An 11,963-nucleotide genomic window follows, 5' to 3' on the forward strand; every position below is an offset into this window, starting at 1 on the left:
ACCAAAAATTTCAGGAGGAATGTCTACACTAGAAATGTCAAGAAGTCAGGCCGAGAAGCCAAGAAACACTAGCTTTCTTCATCTTCAATCCGAGACGGCAGCAGCCCGTTCTGCAGACGGGACTGTGCAGTGATCCCCTTTGTAAGCCAAGAACGCTTTATTTGTGTAGGGAAAAAGAAAAACAGCAAAGAAGTACAGGCATTTAACAAAAGTTTGTTTTTTAACTGGAGCTCGGAGTTTAGTTCGGGTTATAATGCGAGTGTGGTTAACAGAAAAATACCACATGTACAGTATGTAACATTGATTTTAATGAGAATGATTGCTCCCCCAGACAACTTTGACTTTGCAATAATCACATTTCTGTCTAAACTTCCCTATTCCAGCTGTGGGGAAATCTTTGTACACACGGGCACAACTGGAACTTTCATTATACATGAACTTCCCGTTTCATTGGAGTTACTCAATAACGCTGACTACATAAAATTCTCAGACAAACAGTGTGTTAATGAGGTAACACAAGCATCATTTGAAATATTTAAGCATAGTAAACTAACAGGCATGTTTTACTAATGCATGCAGTGTTTTTTTGCCCAGTGAAAGTAACTAGGTTATTAGTTAACAAGGTAATCTAGCCAGCAGATGTTTTCTGCATAAAGAGCAGAACTTTCTTGGGTGGGTGGCTGATACATAGAATGGTTATGGCTTTCAAAAATGACTATGTAAATCCAGTCCCAACCTGACTTTCATATGACATGCAGAATAGACTGAGGTGCAATTGTAAAGGAGTATTCGTGTCTGTGCTCCCCACTGGAATGAGCTGAATGCAGAATACAAGTTTTGATTTAATATCTTACACGTTTTACAAAAGACAGTTTATTGCAAATTCCTTACAAATAATGGAAAAAAAAATGACAGAACCATGCGTGTTTTACACAGCTCATACAAAAAGTGTTTTACATATAACAGAGCAAAAAAGCTGAATACACTCATTACACATTAGGATCCAAAAACTCCCTTAAAATAAAAGGCTTCAAGTCCTGTTTTGCTTCTTCAGCAGCCTGGGCTCTTGAAAAGGTTTCTGGCAAAGACTGTCTCCATACATGCATGAACACATACATTAATATTTTAATACTGCCACAGGTTTCACTTATCCCTGTGTTGGGTCAGTTCTGAAAAAAACAATTACCTGTGTTTGTTTACTAAAAAGTTTTTATTTTCAACATACTTTACCATGTATATTACAGTCACTGATTGGTTTATTTTGATTGTTAAATGCAGTTTCAAAAGTGTTCAGAGTATTGGATACTAATTTTAGGATTACAGTAGTCATTTTCCGATTTAGAACTGACTTAGCTTCTAGGGGATAGGGAATCCATACGATATACAAAAGCGTAATCATAGACTTTGCCTCCAATTATAACTTTTCTTCTCTCCAAACGATCTCCTGGCATACACAGCCTCAGTTTCATCCCACAACAGTTGTCTTTTTGCTCCTAATATATAGAAACTTAAATCTGCAATATCTCTGCCTGTGTTACAAGGCAATGCTGAAGCCCATGTTACACAAACAGAAGATGTGACTAAACTACAGAAATGCATTGAAGGAAAAATCAACATCTCTTGGTCACTAAAGAGCTATCATAATCCTGTGCGTTTTGTACACATTGTCACAGATTTATGAGAAAACAAAATACAGTACTGTAATAGACGACCAGTAACAGACTCAAAAATAGTGCTACTTACAGACATGTGACGATAATCTAAACTTGGCGAGTTACCTCTGCTAGGAGGACGAATCGGTACGTAAAAGAAAAGTCAATGGTATGCAAGACAGGGTCCTCTATCAGGCCTGCCTCGTCAGGGAAGATGTAGCCAGTAAGAATGAGCACTTTTGAAATTTTAGAACAGCGCTTGATTTAGTATCTGTGAAAACAGAAAGGGAACAAGAGGAACAAGTCACACATCAAAACATTTAAAAAAAAATCATGACTGAGTTGCAGCGCGATAATCGTGTAAGTATTTTTCATCCCACTTGAAATCTTCAGTTGCGTCTGGAATAGAACCAGCATGCAAAGAAGATCCTTTTCGCTTGCTTGACCAGAACAGCTGTCCGTCCATCTATTTTCAAACCGCTTCTTCCAATTCAGGGTCGCAGGGGACCCAGAGTCTATACCAGCAAGGAGCGGGCACAAGGCGGGGTACACGTCGCAGGGCAACACACACTCCCACCAGGGCAAATTTCACAGAAGCCGATTAATCTGCCTCAAATTGGACTGTGGGAGAAAACTGGAGCACCAGGAGGAAACATGAAAACACAGGGAGCACATACAAACTCCACACAGACAGCATCCCAGGTCCGGAATTGAAGGCAGCAACGCTAACCACCGCAGCACAATGCCACCACAGAACAGCCGTCATTCTTCCTAAAATTCAGATTTTATGTTGTTTGCAATAATATGCCAACCCAAGATGGAATTGCCAACTGCTTTGAGGCTCGGATCTCCTACAGGATGTGTTCCGGCTAAGTCACAGGATCCTGGTTTGCCAAAAAGCCCTGGCCTGCTAACCTCATTGCTATCCCAGAAGCACTCTCTGGTATATAGTGACCCAGACTCAGCCTTGTATAACGTTCGGGCCACGGAGCTCAGCCCGCACTCAGAGTGCGTGTCCCCTGCTGTCTGGAACACAGCTGCCATCCTATTTTCCGACTACCCTGCGGGCAAGGCCTGGTAAGAGAATCTGCCATTTCCGCACAATGGAAAAGCCATGGGAACAATGGAAAAGCCATTCCTACCCAGTTATCCTGCAGTTGCGCGTCGAGACGTAAGAGCCGGTGTACGTTATATCACACCTCACGACGTTGTTGGAGAAGTCCGTCTCCTGAACTTGGAAATTGGGGTTCACTGTGACCTGGTGGCAGAGAGAACATGGGTTACCTCAGAGCTGCAGGCTCCACTTGACATCTGGGCACCCCAAGAGTGATCCCACTGTAGGGCCTGTCTGCGGGGCTGCAGGACGACAGGCCGCAGTCCCACTGCTGGAGGAATTCTCTTTTCAGAAAGAGAAACCCTTTGCAAGCCCTGTTACATAGGCATGCAATCCATTGCTTGTTGTTCTTTCCCTCCTGGCTTCCTCTTAAATGCCCATCGATTATCATCATTCATGGAGACATCTTTATTTTTGTATCTTCTGCCTCATTTAGCATGGACCTCGTTAGCGCTCAGTGTTTCAGTGCAGCTTCAGCAAACTGACAAATCCCTGTCATTGCCTACTCTGGTCAGGACAATTTAAAATCGGTCTTCTCCTTGAGACATGAGGTGAGGAAGGCTCCACAGTGGCTGCAGACTTTATAGAGCGCAGAGTCAATATTTACCCGCTGTACTGGGGAGGGAGTCTATAGTCCCCAGTGTCTCTGTCTGGCAGAGGGTACATTTCTCCCCTGTGTGGGCGTTCATAGACTTTTTGAGACAGTGGTCCAGGATCCTGAGAAATCAACCGTTACCTAACGTAGTATTCTTCCTGTTATTATGAGAATTACTGTTATGATGTATTTGTAAAACAAAAGCCTTTTTGCTTAGTATACTGTAAGTACACAGAACACAGTTTTTTTTCCACAAACATAAATGAAGATTTTGCCACATATCAAAACCAGCCCTCATGCATCACTGGGAAACAAATGGCGAACTCTGGGAAAGAAAGGGAGGATCTCACCTTGAGGACGTAGTTCCCTGGTGGCACATCTGTGATGTCGATCCACTGGCAGTCGATGTTGGCATTGTAGGTATCATAGCAACCAGGCCCCAGACCCTGCACCATGCAAGACAATTGAGGAACATTCACTCAGGCCTTTAAAGGAAGTTATTACCTGAATTTTGGGAGGGATAGTAATGACAAGCCAATCTCACACAGCCGCCCCTGATCGCCAGCGTGAAGGAAAACAGATGTATATATTGAAACATTCGGCTCAAGCATCCCTCCTCCCCCCTGCATGGTCACTCCTCTCTGAATGAGTCTCCTCGAGCTGTGGCCAGGAGGCTGCCCACTAACCAAGCAGGTTACAAACTTCTCTCCCCAGCTATTCTAAACATTGACAAAGCACCTGAAGTGAACTTGCTAATGGCTTTAAACAACTCATTTGACTGAAAAAAGAACAGCAAAACAAAAAAAAGCATGCAAAGCTTAGCAAACCAGCTTCTTTCACCCCCTAATCCCACTCCAGCTTTAAGAAAGCCACTTGTATCCAGTTTCTGGGAATATCTTTCCATATGCCTAGAGCCCTTCGCCTCTCCAAGGGCTCTTAAAACAGAGAGGTAATGCAGTTCTCAGTCCTGCTCCTGGGTAACCCCAGTGTCTTCTGTGTTTTGCTCCAGATATGTTCTTAATCAAGGGCTAATTTATTTCAGTCTTCTATTTGAGGCCTTTTTTTAAAATTTGGTTTCATGCCTTTCAAATGTTGAATTCAGTTTTTAATGGATATGAACCCTGTGCTAATCAGCGTGTTTCAGGACTGCCCTCCCTCAGGTGTGCCTGCTGGAATATGACCAACTGGGCTGAAGCAGAAGGAAAAACACTCAGTGTCATTCCCACCTGTGTCTGTTCATCAACAGTTGATCAACCGATTTTTTTTAGCTGTTTAGTCAGAAATTAGGGCGCAAATTCTTCATTAGCACACTGAGGACAGTGTGCACAAAGTTCGGTGTGCAGGTGGTTTTTGGCAAAAATACACTTAAAAAAAGTGAATAATTGAAACTGAGGACTGAGTTTAAAAAAAGTGTATACCAGCAAGAAGGTCACTTACTGGCAGCAATTAGCACTGGCGATTTAGGGCCCAGTTAAAAGAAAACCCAGCAGACACAGGGGCATTCCAAGAACAGGATGACATTATAAATGCAGTTAGAGCAATGTGGAATAGAAGTTAGGGCTCTGGGTTCAAATGCCAAATGGGACCACTGAACCTTTGAAGGCAACTAGCAACAGTTGTAAGGAGGGAAACTTCCTATCAGAAATAATTTGACAACAGTCCTCATTGTCAGCTTGTAATATTGTTACAAAGTGGAAATTTTTGTCTTGGATCTCTACACCTGACCTGGAGTTAAGGAAGCACCTGCACTGCTGTATGCAATCCACTCAAGAACCTGAAGCCACAGAGGAGCCCTGGGTGCAGTTCACCCTCCCACCTGCGTGTGCGCTGTGCAGGCGTAACGCCGCCGGAAACCCGGGTCACAGCTGGTGTCCTCCAGGCAGAAGCTGGCCTTGTGGCCCTCCGCCACTTTGCGGCCAGTGGAGACGTCCAGCAGGTCGTAGTTACTGAAGGCGTCCATGCTGTGGTAGTGTCTGAGAGGGGAGAGGGGGGAGAGGGAGAGAGACAAGAGATGGAAAACGATTCCTGGCGAAAGCACAGAATGTTAACCAGTACTGGGTATCCCTAGAGACCGGAAACTCATTCAGGAGTTTCCTCAACAGGGCAAGATTCACTCTATATTGACCCAAGACCTGCATGAAGTTGTTTGCTAAGATGCTAGGACATTGGAAACCCCCAAGTGCCCTGATAACTGAGGACACACTGTACACCTAACACTTCTTACATCTAGAACTGTCTTGCCCATTCATGCTGTTGAATCTCAAACCCTGAGCTTCTTTCAGGAAATGGCTGGATAATTCCCTTGTCTCGCTTGGATACAAACGGCCTCCTCGTCTTAAGTTCTCATGTCTTCTGCCCAAAATGAAAGACATTTTTAAATTTCACCTTGTGTCACAGCATTGGCAGTGTCTGATCAGCAGGTACTGTGTGTGTCAGCCATGCTGTGCGGCTTGTAAGCTCGTGTGTCTGCTGGGGAATCGCTCAGCTCCTCCTTCGCCTCGGACCCCTCTCTTACTTACTGATGACAGCTGTGCCACTCCCACTGGTGTCTGGGCTTGACAGGCAGAAAGTCGGCTGTTCCTTGGTTTTTGACCCTCTGAGGGAACCGTAGCAACACCCTATAGTGAATATCTCTGACCCCAGGTCTGTAGGCTGACCTGGAAGACATCGTATAGAAAATAAACACGTTTTGGCCATTGAAAGTTAATTGAAGGATTGTCGCTTAAGGTATCCCAGCAAATGAATTAGAATTCATTTAGAAAGTTAAAATAAGCATAGGGGTGAACCAAATACCTCTATGAGGTGAAGGGAAAGTTGATTTTACTTTGTATTCTGCGATATCATAGGTCATGGTAATACGGGTATATTGCTTTGCCTCCAACAGCTTTGGAACCCTTTGTCCACACTCACATTACCATCACAGACTGAGGAAGACAGGATCAAGCAAAACATGTTTCATTCAACACCGATAACCTTTGTGGTCGTGTTAGGTAAATCTGTGATTTATATCAGGTAGATTTTAAACGTTTTTGTTCGGACTCGTGTGAATGGTAGGGCTGTACACCGCCCTTTCCTGGAAGGACTTGGGCTCGCAGAACCGCTTACTCCCCGCACAAGGAACAGGGGGGCCTGCTTGCATCCCGCTGCGACACCCGGGACTGAAGTACTGGGGTCGGGCGTTACTTTGTTTCTACGAATGGAATCCGGCGCATCATTCAGAGTCCGGAGGTCAAGCGCGCTGTTTCTCCGGCTGGAATGTGTCGGTTGGCTCTTTGCGCCGGGGGGGTGGGGGGGGCAGCCTCTGTGCCAGGCCCAGTTCATCCATCATCAGAGTGGATACGCCAGGGAGGAGCGGTGCCGAGGGAGTCTGGCAGACGCACGGGCAGGCACAGCGGCTGCCGGCGTTAACCTTTGGACAACCGGACTGGTAGCGGTGCCCACAGTTCTGCTTCTCGTTAATTTTGTAAAAAAAAAAGTTTTCTGTTCTCCAGCAGGTGCGTTTACTCACCTTATTCCACTTGCTAGCGTCGTGGTTTTAAACAAAATCTTATCTGGAACAGTACGCAATATCCGCTGAGGAAGCAGGGGTTAAAGACTGCGCGGATTCACACGATTTCAGTCAAATAGGCAGACTACACCACCCCCCCCCCCCACGCTGTTTGCAGCGGTAAAGCCGCTTTTTCAGGCCAGAACACCGATCAGGCGGGCAAGCGGCAGCTCACCTGGCTAGGCAGTTCTCCTCCGCCGCGCAGCGCAGCGCGTACATCTGCACTCGCTGGATGTACGTCGCCGCCTGGATGTAGTAGGGGTCGGGGACGAGGTCAGGGAGTCCTGGAGAAGAGAAACACGGTCCCGGTTGTATACATCGTCAAAAGCCTGGACATGTAATCGAGAACTAACAGACAGACCTCGGCTCCGATTTCATTCTGGGGAAAACATCATCCAGGTGGCTGCACACTGGTGGTGGTGGAGGGGATCCCCATTACCTGCAAAGTGCTTTGAGCGGAGTGTCCAGAAAAGCGCTATATTTATTTGTAAGGGTGTTATACTATACAGTGCCATGCAAAAGTATTCAGGACTTTAATTTTTTTTCCACATATTGCTGGATTACAAATGATACACATTTTATATCCTCGCTAAGGCGATTTATTTCACCCGTGTTAAATTCGAGCTGCCACAGCACAAGGGTCTGAATACTTGCGCAAGCGGCGTTGTTTCAGGTTTCGACTTTCTCGAAGAGATCTGCTGACAAAACTCGCAATTACAATACTGATCGGGAAAAAGATGTGTACTATCCCTAAATCCAGCCACAATCAAGAACCTGAAAAGGATCTGAATGATTTCCCGAGACAGCGTATATAGAGATTTTTTTAAATTGCCCCTTTGTGCGCTCTGAGCCGTGCCCAGTGACTTAACTTTATTGTGTTCACTCCGTGCATTTAATAACCTTTCGGAACTGTGGTTTGCCTTCGCTTTGGTCGTCCTGCTGGCTGAAGTGACGAAGTCTCCAGCTGGAGGAACCTCTTACCGTTCTGGAAGTTGCGGGTTCCGAACCCGGTCTCGGGCGGACGGCGCGCACGGGTCCGAGTGCGCCCGCCTGCCGGAGCGGAAGAGTAGATGTTGTACAGGACTGTATTCCTGCTGTTCTTATAGGGGTTTCGGGGGTCATCCGACGCCATGTCCTCCGGCCTTCGAGGTTCCTCGGACAACGACAGCGCTCCGTCCCCCCCCGCCCTGCCGGGGTGATCGAGCACGGCGCTGGGGGACAACTGGTCCTCCCCGGCGAGAGTGATGGAGTCGATGTCTTGGCTCCCTCGGCCGCTGATCCCCGCTCTTGAGCCCGGCACGCCGTTTCGCGGCCCCGGGCCCGGTGGCAGCGGCGGCAGGTGGCGCATGTCGGGTATATTATTGGCGGCGTTGTCTCCGGGCTCCAGGTTTTCCGCCAGGCTGGAGCCGGCGCCAGCAGCCCGGGTGGCCGCACCGGCTCTCGCGGCTGACGCGGGGGTCCTCCCGGGAAAATACACGCTGCTGTCTCCGCGTGAGGGGGTTCCCCCGCCTCGGGGCACCCCGCTGCCCGAGGTCTCGGCAGGCGCCGCTCCGGAAGTGCCGTTGAACGCCGCGTGGGTCCGGTAGGAGACCCGGCGGGCGCCCGGGGAGCCGGCTGGCCGGTGTCCCCTGGCGCCCGACGCGCGGCTGCTGGCAATCATATAGAGACCCGAGTCGGGCCCCAAGACGTCGGGTTCAGAAGCGGGTGGTCCTCGCTGTGCCGCCTCTGACGGGCTCCGATTGGGTGCTCGGGGTCCGGACCCCGAATTCAGTGCGTGGCTGTTAAATGGAGGGTCCCCGTTACTCGCTCCAGCCTCCCGGTTGGTGCTCAGGTAGATCTGAGACCCTCTCCTCCTCTCCGTCGATAGTCCCGCTGGGTGATACTCGGAGCCGGTGCTGAGTAAACTGTACACCCGGCCATTATTTTCCCATTGGATCTTCTGCCTCCACGGCCCGACTCGCTCCCGTGTCGGGGGGCGCTGCCCCGTTACGAAATGCGCTAACCCGTGCAGCAGGTACAGAAGCAAGACCGCGCATTTAGCCATCGCAGCAGCGCTCCGCACACGGGCAGCAACCAGCCAAGCGGCGGCTACCAGTCTCCTCTCTGCCCCTCTTGAGCCGAGTCCGGCGGGACGCAGGCTGTGCGAGAGCCGAGAAAAACGTTCATCCGATCACACACCGAGCGTGCGTTTCCACATCTTTAAAAGTCGCCCGAATTGTTCTCTGCTGAAGCCGGAGGGGTGTGTGTGTGTGTATGTGTGTGTGTGAAGCTTTAACATTTCTTAAGAGGAAAAAAAAAAGTTTATGCTTACGTATACGCAGAGACGACGTGTTTTTTTTTCTTTTTAAAGGATTGCTGTTAACCCTCCACGGTCGCGCAGAAGATGAGTTACACAACATTATTTGTCTAGTAAACTTTGGCGCATAGGTGGTATTTGGGGGGAGCGACGAGCGATTTTACACGTGGCTATATCCACATGTATAGGAACATCGTATTCGTGACACTTGATTGAGTCTCACTGGAGGGTACTTACTGTATAGGGTCTGTAAAGAGAAGAAACATCGCGTTTCTGATAACCAGAATAAACGCCTTTTCCAATTTCACTCAAAATGTCATGTGCATTCCCTTCATCATCTAAGGCTTAGAATAACACGGCACAGTAGTTTTCTGCCAAAGCTTTTAAAAAATTAGCATAAAATAAAAATTACTTTGTGATTTTTAACCCCCTCTGTGCTAGAGTGCGAGGCAACTCGGAAATAAGCTTTATTTGAATTGAGAAAACCGGTTCTCATTGCGCGTTTCTGAACCTGATGCTCAGTCTATCCCTTGAAGAAAAGTGTAAGCCCTATTTTTGACATTTCTTGCGCTCTGCCTGAAAACCGAGCCAAGAAAACTAAACACAAAAATTCCCGTTATTCCGACTGTTCATGCGCTTCTAACGGGGTGAAGACGGTCGTCAAACCGCACGTCCCACACGTACACTCACTCAGAGACACCAGCTCCTGCATATTGTTTAATATGAGTTATTAATCACAACAATGGAGCGTTATGGAACAAGTAATAGGTTTATTCCACGCTGATCTCTTTTCAGCAGGGAATAAACTTATTACTTGTTCCTTTGCAGCCTACGCCTGCTGACGCAGCTGCCCACCTGAACTAAAGGAGTGGATTCAAGCCCGTAATTGAAAATAAAGGTAAATATGACCTCGTTACAAAAGCTTAAGACACCGAAGTCCCATTGAGGGTACTGAACCCCCCTTTTTTGGATTCGGGGAAGAACTGTAATTCTGAACTGTTTCGGATCTAGGAAGTGACCTTCTTCAGTTGATGGGATCAAGCAGTAATTAAAAGGTCACTTCTTAATTAATGAGAAACGCTAAGAGCCACCGACGGTTGTTTTATCACTTCAGTTTTTTAAACCAAATTTACAGTCTTGCGCATTTAGGTCTGGAGCACAGAAAGGGGTTCATCTCGTTTCGGAAATACAGGGGTCTGCAGGCAACATCCTCAGTGCAGTGTCCCAAACACGGATACTGTGTTCGCGCCTCGATGGCACCGGGCTGGGCGTCAGAGTTTACACTACAAAACCCGTTTCCGCCAACATTTAGGGAGCTCAGCAGGAAACATATTTATATACAGTTTTGCAAATCCGGTCAACAAAGCAAAGTTGGAGTTCTATTTATTTTTCTATTAGTAAGATTTGCTTCACGAGAACATTCCGTGTCTTTCTCCTGATTTGAGATTAAAGATTAAGGATAGGGAGGAGTTCCCCCCCCCATTCACTTCTTGTGAGAATCAGCTACATAGTCATTTTGCTGCACTCATTTTAATTCTAATTAAACGTACTATTCTCTCCGAGCCAGTACAAACATGTGAAGGATTATAAAACAAGAAGAGGCCATTCTAGCACGCTGGTAGCCTGATCAGTCTGGCTATGAAAGCAACAAACACATCTGGTCTTGATTTTTACAGCTTGGTTTTTTTTTTTATTTCTTCCAGTTTGTTCTTTCGTTATATCACGCTAACACTGACACGGACCGTGTGTGACTAAGAACAAGTGAAGTGTCTGTTGAGGACTTTATTTATTGATTCAGCCCCTGTGTATTTTATTAGACTTCTTATGAAAAGAATTATAAACAGTTTTTAAAAAAAAAAATGCAGAAGCCAGTCGCCTTAACGCTGGTGTTCGGATCAAAGCCATGATGTCTGGAAGATTAAGACTCCTAAATATAGAAAGTATTGGGACTCATTACAGAAATTAAAATGTTTTTAGTTTTGCAATTTCAGTCTCTTGGCCGTGAAGGAGTCCGACATCCCTTATCACACAACTCAAGCCAGTGGTTCGGTAAGCAAATTCTGAACAGAACAGAAGACCTACTAGAGTTCTAACATCCATCTAATATGAATTTAATAACAGAATGTTTGTTGTTGTTTTATTTTGTTTTGTATCAGAGCCCCCAACACATTGCCCCTAGTGGATGATGAACCTTAGACTGAATGGAAAGGAGAAAATCTACAAGGCCTCTCCCGTTAATATCGCGCACAATTTAATTTTGGACACCTGAAGAAGACTCCACAGCCGAATCGTTCGTGTTTCTTCTCTTCTCTTTTCAACGTGGAATAAACCTGAACACGCTGAGACAGCTCCCTACTTGAAACGATTTAAATTTTTCCTTCTGCTACAGAATATGGAAAATTGGAAGGGGGCGCTTTCTTTCCGTCTAAGAGATGTTCTAAAACTGGGCCGGAGCTCTGAAAATAGCCCCTGTGAGTTTATATTAACGGCAAATACCTTTGAAGAAAAACAGAGAGGGGCGCGCTGGGTTTGGGAAGGCGGTGCTGTCGCCGGCCTGGTACTGAAAGCGCAGTATTATAAAATCCATACCAAGACTGTGAGTGAGTTTTGGGGCTGGTGACAACAGGACGCCCTCTGGTCTATAACACACTGCTAGCGCTCCAACAAGGAATACCTCTCAAGCTCTTTGGGAAGAGGCTGCCTTAGACGTCGAAAGGGAGCTGGGCCTGTCTACGGAATCAAGCGCGCAGCCGAGGTCT

General features: G+C 46.8%; 1 protein-coding gene across 2 annotated transcripts; it reads right to left on the reverse strand.

Moving 5' to 3' along the window:
* Nucleotides 1-857: 857 nt before the first annotated feature.
* On the reverse strand, nucleotides 858-9,174 carry loxl5a (lysyl oxidase-like 5a). 2 transcript variants are annotated; one of them, XM_088907825.1, is made up of 7 exons: nucleotides 7,890-9,174; nucleotides 7,084-7,192; nucleotides 5,881-6,018; nucleotides 5,178-5,334; nucleotides 3,712-3,807; nucleotides 2,795-2,910; nucleotides 858-1,923 (listed from the first exon to the last, which is right to left on the reverse strand). In XM_088907825.1, exons 1-7 carry the CDS (start codon nucleotides 8,950-8,952, stop codon nucleotides 1,917-1,919), a joined length of 1,686 nt encoding a protein of 561 aa, XP_088763951.1. In that variant the 5' UTR covers nucleotides 8,953-9,174; the 3' UTR covers nucleotides 858-1,916. The 2 variants fall into 2 exon arrangements, with proteins under 2 accessions (XP_088763951.1, XP_088763952.1); XM_088907826.1 differs by lacking the exon at nucleotides 858-1,923 and having other exon boundaries at nucleotides 2,791-2,910; nucleotides 7,890-9,173.
* Between the last annotated feature and the right edge of the window lie 2,789 nt (nucleotides 9,175-11,963).

The sequence above is a fragment of the Atractosteus spatula genome, chromosome 28 (assembly GCF_055471065.1).
Source record: "Atractosteus spatula isolate fAtrSpa1 chromosome 28, fAtrSpa1.hap1, whole genome shotgun sequence".
In the NCBI taxonomy this organism is placed as follows: Eukaryota; Metazoa; Chordata; class Actinopteri; order Semionotiformes; family Lepisosteidae; genus Atractosteus; species Atractosteus spatula.

Coding starts and splice junctions, on each gene's coding strand:
- loxl5a (XM_088907825.1), bottom strand. CDS start 8,952: ATGGCTAAATGCGCGGTCTTGCTTCTGTACCTGCTGCACGGGTTAGCG. Junction 5,335..5,880: donor GAGTGGCACAGCTGTCATCA/GTAAGTAAGAGA, acceptor CTCCCCTCTCAG/ACACTACCACAGCATGGACG. Junction 2,911..3,711: donor CAGGGAACTACGTCCTCAAG/GTGAGATCCTCC, acceptor CTCTGCCACCAG/GTCACAGTGAACCCCAATTT.